General features: G+C 50.5%; 1 protein-coding gene across 11 annotated transcripts in view; it reads left to right on the forward strand.

Moving 5' to 3' along the window:
- EHMT1 (euchromatic histone lysine methyltransferase 1) overlaps positions 1-15,812 on the forward strand; it is a 152,562-nt gene that overhangs the window by 120,353 nt on the left and 16,397 nt on the right. For 10 of the 11 annotated variants that reach the window (XM_082403130.1, XM_082403137.1, XM_082403136.1 and 7 more), the window contains 3 exons: positions 3,172-3,294; positions 8,736-8,837; positions 10,400-10,504. In XM_082403130.1, the coding sequence (XP_082259256.1) occupies positions 3,172-3,294; positions 8,736-8,837; positions 10,400-10,504 (330 nt within the window). Of the gene's footprint in view, positions 1-3,171; positions 3,295-6,369; positions 8,702-8,735; positions 8,838-10,399; positions 10,505-15,812 lie in introns of those variants that run through there. The other variant, XM_082403131.1, reaches the window with a different exon arrangement.

A 15,812-nucleotide genomic window follows, 5' to 3' on the forward strand; every position in this document is an offset into this window, starting at 1 on the left:
AGGAGGAAGGAGAGGAAGGAGGAGGAAGGAGAGGAAGAAGAGGAGGAGGAAGGAGGAGGAGGAAGAAGAAGAGGAGGAGGGGGGAACAATTGATGGTCTTCTGACTTTATTCTTCCTTTGGAAAAGGTAGTTTCACACTCCTTTGAAAGAATCTATTCCCCCCACCCCCAACTTTTTTTTTTTTAACATAAAAACGTGTGTGAGATACATACAGAAAAATCATTGAAACGTAAACGTCTTGGTTAATGAATGGTTCTAACGGGACCCGGCCTGATCTGCTTGCCCCGCAGAAGCACCATGTGTCCCTCCCCCGTGGCAGCTCTCCTAGCCTGTGTTGTGACGATCAGGTGTGTGTGTTTCTGTGCGCTCACCGCCCCACAGAGATCCTCAACCCCATGGCTCAGCTCTCTCCACTTCTAAACCTCACACAGTGTGAATTCTTTGTCTGCCTCTTTCATTCAAAGAGCAAAAGCCTGAGTCATTCACTGATCCGCTGCCCCATTTCCTGCTTCTCCCCACTGGCCGTGATAGTGGAAGACTGTCCGGGTCAAAGAACGCAGGAGCTCTGTGCTCTGTTTTGCAGCTTCTTGTGAGTTGTAAACTATTGCAGGATAAAATGTTATGTATTTTGGAAAAAAACCAATGCTTTATACATCAGCGATCTTTATGACTCTACTGTCTGCCCGGAGCCTGGAGGTGTGACCGTCTGACACCACTTCAGATTAGATTGTCAGCCTGGTGGTTAATTTGGTGACCCAGGCTGCAGACTCCCCGACTTGGGGGCTGTGCTCTTGTGTCCTTTTCTCCCCTAGAATCCATCCGACGTGGGACAGATTTCCTCTGCTTTGCCCCGAATCCGAGGGTATTGTTTCTTGGAGGCGCAGCTTTGGTGGGTGCCCACCTCACGTGCCCTCCTGCGGCTGGGCTCTGGCCCTGGCCCCAGGCAGCAGGCACCCTCGCTCACGCTCGGGGTCAGTGGAGGAGCACCTGTGAGGAGTGGTTTGGGTATTTCCCAGCCTGTTTAATTTTCATGCCGAGGTCTCACTGGAAACAGCTCTATCCAGGCAACTGCAGCACAGTGGCCCTGCCGCAGGTGGACACTTAATTTAAATAACAACATTAAACGAAACCCCAGCAGGACGCATTCTGGGGCGCTCGGGTGGACGTCCGGTGTGCGGGGGCACGAGGTCAGGGGCAGCTGTGCTGGTCGCCGCCCCTGACACCCTCCGGTACCCTTGGCCAGGCCCAGCCTTTGGCCGGCACCGGGCACACCCATGGTTGGAGTGACGTGCCGCGCTGCTCTCCGGGCCCGGGCCTGGATGTGTCCCCATTTGTGGTCACTGCTTTGAGTTCTCCCACCTGGGCCTCCGTCTGCTCCCCGGCTCTGTCCCGTCCTGTCCCTCTGTGTTAGTGTTTGCTTGCGTCTGGGGTCCATCTCGCCTGCTTTGCTTTTACCTGCTCTGCGGGCCGTGAGCCCAGGAGGCATCTTCTAATAGGAAAATATGCGTTTTCTAGAAGTCATGGGCCCAGAAGGGAGGGGCAGAGCGACAACCGCTGCCCTGCCCCCCAGGAGCCCAGGACGTGCCGTGGGCTGTGCTCGCCCCGCACCTCCCGGGCCCTCTGTCCCCTCTGGGTGGAGGCCCTCCTCCCGCCTCCTTCCGTGTCTCAGATCTCTCCGCATTATCTCCTGGCCACCCTGCCTCTTCTGGTGATGATCACTGGCCTTTGGGCTGACTTCCCTGGTGTGGTCCTGGGTTGCCCACGTGTCCCTGTGCAGGGCCTCTGTGCTGGCGGGCGGGGCCATCATTGGCCGGCGCGGGTTTCACACGAGCACACGGAGCAGCCGTCCTCACACTACCTGGGTGTCGGGTGGGGGGCCTGGCCCTCGGACCCCGACCCTCTGCACCGTGCGGCCCGTGGCTCTGCTCTTGGTCATCCGCCTGTCCGGGCCTCTCAGACGTGGGCCCAGTCGGGGGCTGCCCGGCCTGTGGGCCCCTCCCTCCGGGCCGTCCCCTGGGCAGGCTTGCGGCCCAGGCTCTCGCACCCCTGGGTATTCAGGGTGGTTTTGGGGTGGGGGGGGGTCTTGCCAAGTGTGTGCACGCAGTTACAGGCGGCGCCTGGCCTTTCACCGGCAGAGGACACATCCTGGCCTGTGCAGCCTGGCAGAGCGTGGCCGACCCCACGCTGGCCGCGTTAGCGCTACTCAGACCCCCACCCCGCACCTTTATCGCGTGTGCTTTTCCAAGTTTCGTTGTTAAAGTTAGCTGCTTTAACTGGATTCCAGCTGGAATCCTGGCTCTACCTCACCCTCAGGTTGGGCCGTCTGACCTGTGTCCCCCACTCGTCTCCTACCTGGACGCCCCTGCTCTCTGACGTTAGCTCTGCTCCGTGGGAACAGCCGAGTCTCCTTCACCGTCCCTGACCACCTCAGTTCCCCTGGCTTTCCATGTGTACCATTCTAGGTCTATTTTTAAATTTCTTACTAAACTGGGTTATTTTTGTTTTTTAATTGCTAGTAGTAAAAACAATACTACTTTCAGCCTTATAAGTATTAGCTCTTTTAAAATGTTCAACTGCCAAACACTTGCTTTGCTGTTAGTGGAAAACCCACTTTAAGGTTGGGCGTTTTCAGTTTCAAACAGACGATTTACCCAAGTATACCTGCTGGCTCATTGGTTTTCAAGTACACACTCCATTGGAAAATACACCCTGGAAATGAGTTTTTGTTCAGTTTATTTTGGCAAGTGTTTAGAACAGCCGGAGACAGAGGCCTCTGAGGCCCCTGAGCTAGGGCCCCACGGTCACTGCAGGCTGGGCTACCGCCTGCCTCCTGGCCCTGCCTTGCTGAGTCCCCGTCAGCGCCCCTTCTTTGCCTGCTCTGGGGTCTCACCTTCTTTCTTATTTCTAAAGGTGCTGTCACTAATGTTACTGTAAGCATTTTTACCCAATTAGCTTAGAAATGAAATGCTCTTCTTGAACTAAAGGTTTGATAGTTACAGAATAATCATGTCTCTGAATTCTGCTTTGGGTGATTCAGGCTTAGTCGACAGAAAGACTTAATGTAGCCCCTGAGACCCCTCCATTTCCAAGTGCTGAGCCTGGGAAACGTTTCCTCACTGGGTGTGGCTGTGGTGACAGCTCTCACACCTGAGCTGTCCCTCTTTTCACCAGGCGGGCGCCAACATCGACACCTGCTCAGAGGACCAGAGGACCCCGCTGATGGAGGCGGCAGAAAACAACCACTTAGATGCGGTGAAGTACCTCATCAAGGCCGGGGCCCTCGTGGATCCGAAGGTACTCACTGCTCAGAAGCACACCCCTGTTTCATGTAGAAGCTCCTCGTAAAGAGGAACAGGGCCGGTTCCTTGCTGGAACGTCTTCAGCAACTGGTAGCCACCAGGCATCCACCGGGTTGTCTGGAAGTAGGTAGTTCACCTTACTTGGTTACTGGTTTATTTGTGGAAGATACTAGTGAGCACTGGATCCACTATGCCTGACGGTAGTCAAGCATCTGATAAGGAGTTTGTGTGCAGAGGTGTTCAGCTTCCTTCTTTGGATAGGCACACCTTCTCTCTTCTGTCTTCTATTCGGAGCAGTTAGGCAAGAAAGAGAAATAGAAGGCATCCAAATTGGGAAGGGGGAAGAAAAATGATCTCTGTTCACAGATGACATGATCTTATATGTAAAAAATCATAAAGAATCCACACAAAAAATTGTTAGTACTAATAAATACATTAGGAAAGTTGTGAGATACCAAATCAGTACAGAAATATCAGTTGTATTTCTATACACTTGTGATGAACTATCCGAAAAGGAAATTAAGAAAACAATTCCATTTACAATAGCATTGAGAAGAATAAAATACTTAGGAATAAACTTAACCAAGGAAGCGAAAGATTTGTACACTAAAAAATGCTGGAAGAAATTAAAGAAGACACAGATAAATGGAAATTATCTGGTGTTCATGGATTGGAAGAAGACAGTACATTCCTCCCTCAGTATCTGCGGGGGATTGATTCCAGGACCCCTGCAGATACCAACCCGCCGATGCTTGAGTCCCTTAATAGTACAGTCAGCCCTCCATATCCGTGGGTTCTGCATCCGTGGATACTGAGTCCCGAGTGTATTGTTAAAATGTTGTTGCTACCAAGAACGATCTACAGATTCAGTGCAATCCCTATCAGAATCCCAATGCCTTTTTTTACAGCTTATAGAAAAACCTGTCCTAAAATTCATAGGGAACCTTGAGGGACGCTGAACAACCAAAACAATCTTGCAAAAGAACAAAGCTGGAGGCCTCACACTTCCTGACTTCAAAACTTATGACAGAGCTACAGTAATCAAAACCATGTGGTACCGGCCTAGAGACAGACATATAGAACAGTGAATAGAGTGCCCAGAAATAAACCCTCGCAGATACGATCAAGTGATTACTGTTAAGGGGGCCCAGAGCATCCAGTGGCAGGAGAGAGCGTCTTCACAAGTGCTGGGAAAACTGGACTTCCACATGCAGAAGGATGAGGTTACAGTGTATCCAGAAATTAACTCAAAGGGGATCAAAGACCTAAACTTAAGAGCTAAAATCGTAAAACTCTTGGAAGAAAACAGGAAAATCTGTATGACATTGGATTTGGCAATGATTTCTTGGGTATGACACCAAAAGCACAGACAATAAAAGGGAAAACTAGATAAACTTCATCAAAATTAATAAACTTTTGTCCAACAAAGGACACTATTCAAGAGAGTGAAGAGGCAACCCACAGAAGGGGAAGATATTCATAAATTCTGTATCTGACAGGGCTTTACTATCCAGAATATATTGACAAGTCCTACCACTCAATAACAAACTCCAGCCCAGCTCAAAAATGGGCAGAGTGTGAGTAGACATTTCTCCAGAGAAGATACTTGAATGGCCAGTTAGCACATGAAAAGATGTTCAACATCATTAGTCATTAGGGAAATGCAATCAAAACCATGGTGAGACCCTTAGGACAACTATTATCTAAAAATCAGAAAATAAGTGCTAGCAAAGATGTGGAGAAATTGGAATTCTCATATATTGCTGGTGGAAATGTAACATGATGCAGTTAACTGTGGAAAGCAGTTTGGTGGCTCCTCAAACAGTTAAACGTAGAATTACTATATGATCCAGCAATTCCAATCCAGGGTATGTACCCAAAGAAACAGGAAGCAAGGACACGGACAGTTATGTACACACCTTGTTCACAGCATTGTTTACAGTAACTAAAAGGTGGAAGCAACCCAGTGTCCATTGACGGGCGATGGATAAGCCAGATGTGGTCCATCCATACGATGGAGTGTTATTCAGCCTTACCTCAAAAAGGAAGGAAATTCTGACAAAGGCTGCAACACGGGTGAACTTGAGAACATTATGCTGAGTGAAAGAAGCCAGACACAGAAGGACGAATATTGTATGATTCCACTTATGTGCGGAACCTGGGACAGGCAGATTTAGAGACTGAAAGTAGATTGGAGGTTACCCGGGGTGAGGGGGGGATACTGTTGCTGAGTGGTGACGGAGCTTCTGCCTGGGCTGATGGACAGGCTTTGAGAATAGAGTATGGTGATGGTACAGCTCTGTGAAAGCAATTCATGTTGCCACTGAATCACTCTAAAATGGTTAAAAGGGCAAGTTTTATGTCATATACACACACACACGCAATAACAATAAAAATGCTAAATGTTACAGTCCTTCAAATTAATACACATTTTTTCCAGCAAAAAAATGATCGTTCTGTTCATACTAATTTATCAACTCCTTTTTCCCATCAAATTAAGTTCTCACTCTTTTTTCTATGTCATTAAATATTCTATAACATTATTTCAAGTGGCTGTGTTGTATTTCATGATATAATTTGTATCTTTTTTTAGATTTGCTGATTGTTTAATATTTATGTTATTTTCAGTTTTTATTGTACACAATGCTTCAACAGACATTTCATAGCTAAATCTTGGCATGTTTGATTTCTTTAAGACAGATTTCTGGGTGTGTGTGTGGAATTGCTAGATCAGAATATATAATCGTTTTTAAGGCTTTTGCTCCCTCTCTCTGAATTGCATCCGGGAGCGTCTGAGCACTCGTTTCCCTGTACTCTTACCAGTGCCGATCATTACGGTTAAAAAAAAATTAACAATTTGATATGCAAAAATGATTATTTACTTGTTTTTTTACTATTTTAATTTGCTTCTCTCAAAGTGAACTTTTTTTGTATATAGTTATTTACATTTGTTGTGAATATTTTTTCAAGCTGGTATTTAGTCCTTTGCTTTTGGTGGTTTTTGAGATCTGGAAACCTTTAGTTTTTCTATGACTATCTATAGATAACTGTTATTAATCCTCTCCGTTAGGATGGGTGGGTGAGTTCTGCCCAGTTCTCGGCCAGGGGACGATTTCCCAGCCTCGTCACAGGAGCCAGCGCCCAAGCAAAGCACCACTGAAGAGGCAAGAGGTCAGTGTTCAGGGCTTTACAGAAGCAGCTGGAGCCTGCAGGACAAGTGATTGGAGGAGGTCTGGAGTAGAGAGTTCACCGGTGAGCTTGTTAGCAGCACTCTGGGTGCTGTAGAAGAAAGGGTCCTTGAATTCCAAGACCAATCAGAGAAACCATTCTGTCTGAAAAGCAGACTAGGACAACATTGAGCTGTCTGATGTGTAATTGGAGTCCCAGAAAGGAGAGAAAACCCAGTGGAAAAAAATTTATTGAAGGAAAAATGGTCATAAATTTCCCACATTTGGTGAAAAATAACCTACAGATTCAAGAAACTCAGCAAACCCCAAGCTGGATAAATACTAAGGCTGCCACACCTAAATACATCATGTTAAACTGCTGAAAACCTTAACACAGCCCCAGAAAAACAACACAATACGTGTAAGCGAACATTACGAAAATTTGCCAACTTTGCATTTGAAACGACGGAGGCCAGGAGACAATGGAGTGATATTCTTATTGTGCTAAAAGGGAAGAAAAAAAACTCAAAAAAATTGTCAGCCCAGAATGCTACAGCCAGTAAAAGCGTCCTTCAGAAAGCACTTGTGAAATAAAACATTTTCAGGTACACAAAAGCTGATAGGACTTACCAGCAGGTTTACACTAAAGCTTGTGGGAGGAAAATCCTGTTCTTGGGGATAATGAAAATACTAGAAATGGTAAATACTTGTTTTCTTTAAATTTCTTAAAGGACAAAGGCTGCTTAAAGCAAGAAGAATATTATAAGATGGAGTTTACACTAACTTGGAAGTAAGACAGGACAGCGGGAGCACAGGGGGAGCCAGTGGTGGATGTGAGCAGGGTCCTCGGGTTTTAGTTCTTTCCTGGGAGGGAATAAGTACTGACCTAAGTGGATGGGAAAGTTGAAGGTTGTGATCCCTACAGAACATTAAGGAAATAATTTCAAAGGAGTATAGCTTTAAGGAAAACTTTTTAAAAAGCTAGTAGAAAAAGTAAAACGGAATGTTAAAAAATACTTGTGTAACTAAAAAGCAGGAAAAGAGGAATAGAAACAGATAGGACAAATAGGAAGGTGGTCATCTAACCCTAAAACCATGTCGTAATTATATCCAGTGTCAGAGGACAAGCCCTCCAGCCAAGGGCAGATGTTGGTCTGAGCCAGTGAGCAGGCGAGAACCAGCTCTGCTTCCCTGGAGAACACACGCTAACACACGGACCAGGCTTGGGTGAGCAGGGTCAGGGCACACGTCAGGCACGTGGCAAACAGAAGAATCAAACACAAAAGGCAAAATTACAGAACTTTTGGAGGTTAAGAAGGAAGATTAGCTTTGTGATTCCAGCGTCGGGAAAGATTTCTTCAACAAGACAAAAGTACAAAAATGATTGATAAAGTCAAATGCATTAGAATTCAGAATTTCTGATCAACAAAAGATGTCACAAGGTACAACATGAAGGGCAGCTACAACCGGGAGAGGGTTTTACAGCCAGAGGGCATCAGGGTCTCCTACAGATGAAAGAAAGTAACTGGAAGCAATAGGTGAGGAAGGTGACCAGGCAGTTCCCTGGAGAGGAGATGTGTGACTGGGATATGCTGGGAAGGCGCCTGCCTTTCCAGCACCTGAGACACCCCATTCCCTGGCCGTAGAATCCCGTGAAGTCCACAGCTGAGCCCACCTGGGGGAGTAGCACACGTGTGTCGTTGGGGGGGGGGTCTCGGTGTTGGGGGACCCCGTGGGCAACTCTTGCACGAGGAATCCAGGAAACGTATTGCAGTGTTTGGTGAATATTGGTGAAAAACAACGAGTCTTCCTCGACCAAATGCACAAACTGGGCTAGTTTTACATCAGTTGACATAAGTGAACTAGTGCTATGTGTTCTCTACAAAGTGAAATCTCCAAACCATAACGTTGAACTAAATACGAATTGCAGACAGGTATATGATATGTTATTTATAGACAATTTAAAAACATAAAACCGTCATTTATGGATACATGCACATGTAGCAAAAGTATCAAGAGTGGTGTCAGCATAATAGCCGTTGCATTCAGACTGGTGATCTGGAAGGAGCCTTCTTGTTGAGATGGTTCAGTTAACCTGGCACCCTTAGTGTCCTTGAAAAGATGGAGCTAAAAGCCATCTAGGAGGTGTGCCCGGCGGCCAGCGGACGCAACCTGGAGGTGGTCAGGCGCCGTGACGAGTGTCAGGCTGCACGGCGAGCTTGCCCCATCACGCTGTGATTCTCGGGACCTAAATGCATTTGTGTTGCAGGACGCAGAGGGCTCCACCTGTCTGCACCTGGCTGCCAAGAAAGGCCACTATGATGTCGTTCAGTATCTGCTTTCCAACGGGCAAATGGATGTCAACTGTCAGGTAAACCACCTCGTCCACTCGTGACAGCACCTGACGGGCTGGCCAGAGGCGTGGTCCTCCTCCGTGATAATCCTGGCCCCTTCCACCCTCCGAGGCACCCCACCCCCCACCCCTGCCAGGTCCTGGAAGGCCTGGCCCCATCCTCCGCCCCTGTCCACCTCCCTCCTGGCCCGCCCACTGGCCGCTCGCCAAGCTCTGTGCCGCTGCCCAGCTGGAGGCTTGTCCTGAGGTGTCCGCCTGGGCTTCCCTGGTCTCCTTGTGGCCTGTGTTCAGATGCTGGTACACAGCAGGGTCTCTGGCCTCCTGTGTGCCGTGCCGCCCCCGTGGCACCTCACCGTCCCCCCCAGCACTGACCACTGTCGCACATTCCACCTCCTCCCCTGTGTGTTTTCTTCTTGTGCACCTGCTGTCAGGACCCCGGGGTGGTGTTCGTGTGACCTGCAGTGCCTGGTTACAGAGCAGGTCCTGTGCGTGTCTGCTGAGCGAGTGAGTGGCTGGGGAGAGCCAATGAGGGTGGGGCCTTCTAACTCACCAGGGGCCCCTCCTGTTCTCTGAGACCCCGTTCCGCTCCCCGGGACCCCCGCCTCATGACTTGAAGCTCTGGGATGACCATCTCCCATCACGGCGCCCCGCCCCCCCATCTTCTGGCCCAGCCATTGCCGCTAACCCAGCTCCCGTGCCCACCACCCTGACTGTGAGACCCTCCCAGACGGACCAGAAATGCAGCTCCCTGCAGTGTGGTTTGTCCAACCTCTGTTCTAGTGGGGTCCACGGGCCCCCTTCCCCTGTGTTGGTTTTTTATCTCCCACTCGGTCGGGTTTTGTGAGTTTCTCCCCCGAAGCTGGGCTGTGTTGCCCCTGCCGTGTCCCCAGTGCCCATGGTAGGCCTGCAGGGACCATCTCGCTTTAGTCATGGAGGCCGTGTGCATCCACCAAGAAAATGTGGCGACTGGAAAGTGGCGAATGTTGTGCTAGAGTGTTTGCAGAGTAGGAACTGGCACCATAATACTCGTTTCTTAAGAGTCGCCTCCGGGCTGGAGCGGCAGACAGCCAGCTCATGACAGCCATGGTCCAGCCTGCAGGGGGCTCAGCCCCGGTGAGCTGCTGCTCCAGCCCTTAGAGAAGGGGCTGGGACTTTTCATGGCCTCCATTCATCTCTGGGCCTGATGTCCATCCGTCTGTCTGTCTGTAGTTCTTGGCTGTTGCTCCTGCTTCGTGCGTGGAGTCTGTCCTGGGACCAGAAGGGTGGGCAGGCGCGTCCCGGTCAGTGCTTCCCGCCAGCCGGGCACAGACTCTGCAGCTGGGTCTGCTCCGCGGCCTTCTGGCCTTTTTCTTAGGTGACGCTGTCACGTGCGCACAGGTGTGTCGAGTTGCCCGGTGGGCCCAGCCTGCTCGCTGAGATCCCCAGGCAGCGCTCTGAGCCTCAGTTTCCTCCAACAAAATGGGGACTCAGGCTGGCTCCCGCCCCCCGGGACCTCCTTGCAGGTCCCAAGTGATGAGGTGCCTCACGCCTTGTGTCTCTAGGAGCTGTGATGGATGTTTGTTTCTTTCTTTTGAAATTAGGATGATGGCGGCTGGACGCCCATGATTTGGGCCACTGAGTATAAGCACGTGGACCTTGTGAAACTGCTGCTGTCCAAGGGGTCTGACATCAACATCCGGGACAACGTGAGTCTCCCCCCGGGGAGGCGGACCCTGGAGGACTGGGGACGGGTGTGTCGGGTGGCAGTGTCCTGGCGCCTGCCTGTGGCTCTGACCTCTTCCCATTGAGTCGCCAGCCATGTGTTGACCCAGTGCGGTTTCCAGTGGTTATTCTGTGTGTCAGCCAGCTGCTGGATGTGAACCGAGGGACACAGGTCCCTGAGACCTGCCCCTCGGGCAGAGCTGCATTTTTAGAGGTTTTTAGAGACACTGACTCCCATGTCTGTGGTGGCGTCCGAGACCACAGGGCCCACCCCACACCTGGGCCAAGGTCGGGGGACTCGCCAGTCCCTCTGGGAACAGCCCTCTGCTGTGTATCAGTGGGGCTGTTTGGCCACAGGCAGCACTAGGCACATCTGATGAACTCAAAGCGGTATTTCTCAGGCGGGCTTCAGGGACCCACAGAACCGGTCGGGTGGTAGGGCTGACAGAGTTGGGGGGCTGCTCTGGCACAAGCCCCTGTGCTGCTTCCCAGGCAGAGGGACAGGGCTCCTGGGACACAGACAGGGTGTGGCCTGCGGAGCTGTGTCCACCTTTACAGAGTTACCCAAGCCATAAGTAGGAAGTCTAGCCACACACTCATTAAACTGATAATGGAATAAGGCAGGAAGGTGTGCCCACCCCTTAGTTCGGAGCCCTTAGTGGACTGTTTGAAGAAAGGATGGGAGCAGTGGCTGGTCGGTCCTCCTGGCTGCTCCGCGTGAGGACCCTCCCACACCCAGAAAACAGGAGCAGCGGCTCCCAGCCGAGGGCCGGGCACGGCTGGTTGGGGACATCTTTGCCAACTCCACAGAGCTGGGCCCTGGGACATGAGAGCAGCTGAGGGCCGGGAAACCCTGGGGGCTTCAGGTGAGGGTGGCGCGGAGGGAGGCGACAAGGTCCGGGGAAGCTACAGCACACGGCAGTCACACTCTGCCTTGTTCCTCGAGAGATGGGCTCGTGGTTTGGAGCAGCCTGGGCCCTGGGTGCTCGGGCGGGAGTGGACCGGCTGGGCCCACGGGCAGCGCACGGACTCGCAGCATCCAGCAGTGTAGGCCCTGGTGGTTCTGAGGGATTGGAAGAACTGATTGAGTCGTGTTTGTTATTTATGTGATGAAGCAAGTCACTGTTTTATTTCAACAGCTTCATTGAAGTATGACTGGCGGACTGTGCTAGTTAAAGTGTACAATTAGATAAATTCTAACCTAGCCACCATCACGCAACCAGGACAGTGGATGTCACTTCCTGCTAGGTTTCCTCCTGCGCCTCCTAACGTAACCAGCCCGCCAGCTTCCTGTCGCAGCTGGGCCCCCCTCAGCCTCGCTCCTCGTAGTCCCGTCCGAGTGTGGGTCCCCCTCCCTTTCTGTGGCTGCGAGAGGCCGTCCGCTTGCTTGTCCTGCGCCTGTGGACCGTGGCCGGGCTCCCTGCTCAGGTGCCGCCACTCCTGTGGGTGCAGCCGTTTCCAGGGTAGGAGGGTCTGGTTCCTTCACAGTCTCCCCAGCACTTAATGTAGTCGGTCTCTATCTTCTTTGGTGAAGGATCTGTTCAGGTGTTTTGCTCATTTTTTACTGGATTGTTTATTTTCTTATTCTCTAGTTTGGAGAGTTTTTGTGTATTCTGGATACAAGTCCTTTACCAGATAATGTGTCTCATAAATCCTAACCATTGTCTTTGGAGGAGCACATGTTTCTAATTTTGGTGAAGTCCAGTTTATCAGGTATTTTTTGTATGTATCATGTGAAATCACTGCCAAACCCATGAGAGACTCTCTGTGTTTTCAATCGCAGTTCCTTAGGTTTAGGTGTTAATGTTCATATGTGGTGGGAGGTAGGGATCAGGCTCTCTCTTCTGCTGTGTGGGCCTCTAGCTGCTCCAGCAGGGTGTTTAGAAAGCAGCCTTTCTCCCTAGATTGGCTTTGCCCTGTGGCTGGACTCAGTCTTCTGGGCCTTGACCTGGGGTCTGTCTTAGTGCTGGGGTTGTGCTCTCTTGATGAATGCAGCTTCAGGACCTGTAAGGAGAACCTTCCAGTATTAGCTTCCATTTCTCCCTCCCCAGCTTTATGCTGTTCCTCTCGTGCATTTTACTAAATAAGCATCACAGTACAGTGTTGTTTGTTTAAACAACGGTGACCTTTGGAAAAGGCTGTAATAACCCTGGCGTGTCAGCTCCCGTGGTCGCCTCTTCCTCAGGTCCGTCCATCCACTGCTGTTTGCTTCTGTGCATCTAATGTCCGTCAGCATTTCCTGCTGTGCTGGGCGGCTTGTGATGGATTCTTTCAGCTTTTTAATGCCTGCGAAGTCCTTATTTTCCTTCACTTTTTAAAAAAAATTAATCTCTTTATTTATTTATTTATTTTTGGCTGCATTGGGTCTTTGTTGCTGCGCACGGGCTTCCTCTAGTTGTGGAGAGCGGGGGCTACTCTTTGTTGTGGTGCGTGGGCTTCTCATCGTGGTGGCTTCTCTTGTTGCGGAGCACGGGCTCTAGGCGCATGGGCTTCAGTAGCTGTGGCATGTGGGCTCAGTAGTGTGGCTCACGGGCTCTAGAGCACAGGCTCAGTAGTTGCGGTGCACGGCCTTAGTTGCTCTGCGGTATGTGGGATCTTCCCGGACCAGGGCTCGAACCCGTGTCCCCTGCGTTGGCAGGTGGATTCCCAACCACTTCGCCACCAAGGAAGCCCTTTTCCTTCACTTTAGAAAGATATTTTGCTGGATATAGAATTGTAGCATGACAGTTTTTAATTTCAGTACCTAAAACATTCTTCTTCCCTGAGGTCTCACTCGATGCATTTCTGGTGAGAAAGTCTTGGTGGCATTCTTGTCTTCATTTCTCTGTATGTAACACGTCTTTTTTCTTTCAGGTGCTTTTAAGGTTGTCTCTTTATCACTGGAGTTTAGCAGTTTGATTATGAGGTGGCTGGTGCTGTGTGTGTGCACATGTGCACTTAGGCTTCATGGAGCTCCTTGGGTCTGTGGGTGTGGGGTTTTATCCAGCTGGAAATTTCCCAGTCATTTTTTCCAGTGCTGCTTCTGCCACCACCCCACTTCTCGAGGCCCCAGTTCCACGTGTGCCAGGAGGCTTGAAGTTGTTCCACGGCTCACTGAAGCGCTTTTCATTTTCTAAAATTATTTTTACACTCTGGATTTCTGCTCAGCTGGTTTTATTGCTCTGTGTTCAAGCTCACTAGCCTGTTCCTCCACAGCGTCTGTTATGCTGTTAATTCCATCCAGCGTGCTTTCACGTCAGTCGTCATGGTTTTCAGTTCTGAACATTCTGCTTGGGTCTTCTTGGTATTTTCTGAAATGTGTCTCTCCTGAACACACAGTTATTCCAGCTGCTTTGATGCCCTCGCTTGGTGGTCTGTGTCAGTTCTGGGCTTGATTGGCTGGTTTTGCTCCTCATTCTGGGTCACGTTTCCTGCGTCTTTGCACTCCTGGTCACCTTATGCTGGACACGAGACATTGCGAATTTACCTTGCTGGGAAGTTCTGTGTTCCTGGAACTGTCGTGAGCCTTCCTCTGGGTGCAGCAAAGTGACTTAGGAACGGTCTGGTCATTTTGGGTTTCACTCTCTAGGCTTGTCGGGTCTCGGCCCGAGGCTGCTCTTCCCTCCTGGGTGGGGCCCGTGCTGAGCCCTCTGCACCTGGCCTCGGGCTGTGTCCTCCGGGAGCTCCAGGGTTGGAATGCACAGCCCTCCGGAGGCCTCTTTCCCAGCCCCACGGCCTGCTCGGCAGCCCTGCTGCCCTGGCCTGGAGCCCGAGAGGGACGGTGAGCGGGTGGCCCCGGCCCCGTGCTCCTCTCCCGGGGGGACAGCCGTTCACTGCCTGCTGTCCGGTTCTTGAGAACTGGTATTTCACACATTTTGACTGTTGTGTCTTACTCTGGTTCTTTCAGGTGTGGAGGGGGGTAAACCCAGTGTGGTCCCTCTTGCCCCGTCTTTGCTGGAAGCTCCATCAGACGTGTAGGCCTGTCGTAACGTAGCTGGTGGACCTCAGAGAGGCTGGGAGACGGCACAGTCCCCCCGGCAGGAGGGCTTAGGGGCCTGGGAAGTTCTCAGAACCTAATTCTGGTGATAAAGTCACAAATCGTTCTGATGAAGGAAAGAGAAAAGAGGCCCCTCAGGAGACTGCAGTTGCACTCAGGAGCTTGCAGATGTGCAGAAGGTGGAAGCCAGAGGGTAGAGAGCTTCTGAGAGTAATGGCCAGGAGGGGAGGCCAGACAAGCCCCGGCCTTTCAGGACACCCCGGGGCTGACGGCAGGGCCAGCCCTTAGTTTTCTCTGTTGGAAACAGACCGATGATGTCGAGGGTGACAGACACAGACCACTTAGCTCCTGCTTCGCTTCTGTCTTTCCTGAAGTTGGTTGAGCTGGAGGCGTGGGATGTACGCGGGTGTTGGGATGGGGCGCTGGGCAGTGCAGGGGGTGCCCCGGCCTCCCAGTCACCCAGACGTGCTGCGCCCCTTGGTGTTGTGGGCGGCGCCCCGGGGCCCAGGCTGCGCTTTGGTCCTGGTGGTTCCCAAGGGCTCGACTGTGTGAGCCAAGCACGCGCCCTGCCCGCAGAGCAGAAAGAACAGGCAGCAGCCCCATCTCTGAGGCTAACTCAGAGAAAGAGAACCGCTACAGCGTCACTGGTTACGTCCCTGAGGGAGGAAGGGAGACCGGGGGCTGGTGAGCAAGGGAGCGGGGGTGGGGGGGGTTGGGCGCTGCTCCTTGGGCGGCCGGGCTCCTGGGCTCCCGGGCTGGACAGCCAGCCGGCCGCGTGGGTGGGCGTGGCTCTCCTCGCGCTGTGTCCCCAGTGTGGCAGGTCGAATGTACGGTGGTTCTCGTTTAGACATTTTCTTGTTTTTAGGGTTATTCTTCACTGTTATCTTATGTAAGTTGTTTTTTATTTTCCTTCTCTTTCCACATTTATTTGTTCAGAATTGTAGTCTTATTAAAAAGAAAAATTGTAGTCTCCTAATGAACTTAATGTGAAAGTTTTGTTATCACATATATAATCTATACCTGGTAAATCATATATTTTACATGTGGCACAAATATTTTTGTAATTTTTCTTTGCTTCATTTAAAGTTTTTAGTTTTTTACGAAATAAAATTTTAATTAATCAAATTTGTCTTTTTCAAATCTCGTACAAGTATTACTCTATCCTGCAATCATAACTGTGTTCCAAAGTCAATATAATTTAAAAAATAAACTGTCCCTAGATGTTATATTACTTACGTGTCGTGTTTACGGTGGTCTAATTGAGGTTGATGTTTTCTTCTATTTTTAACGTATTCTGTACTGTGATAATGTACTTT

Source organism: Balaenoptera borealis (genome assembly GCF_965194805.1).
Source record: "Balaenoptera borealis genome assembly, chromosome: 8".
NCBI lineage: Eukaryota > Metazoa > Chordata > Mammalia > Artiodactyla > Balaenopteridae > Balaenoptera > Balaenoptera borealis.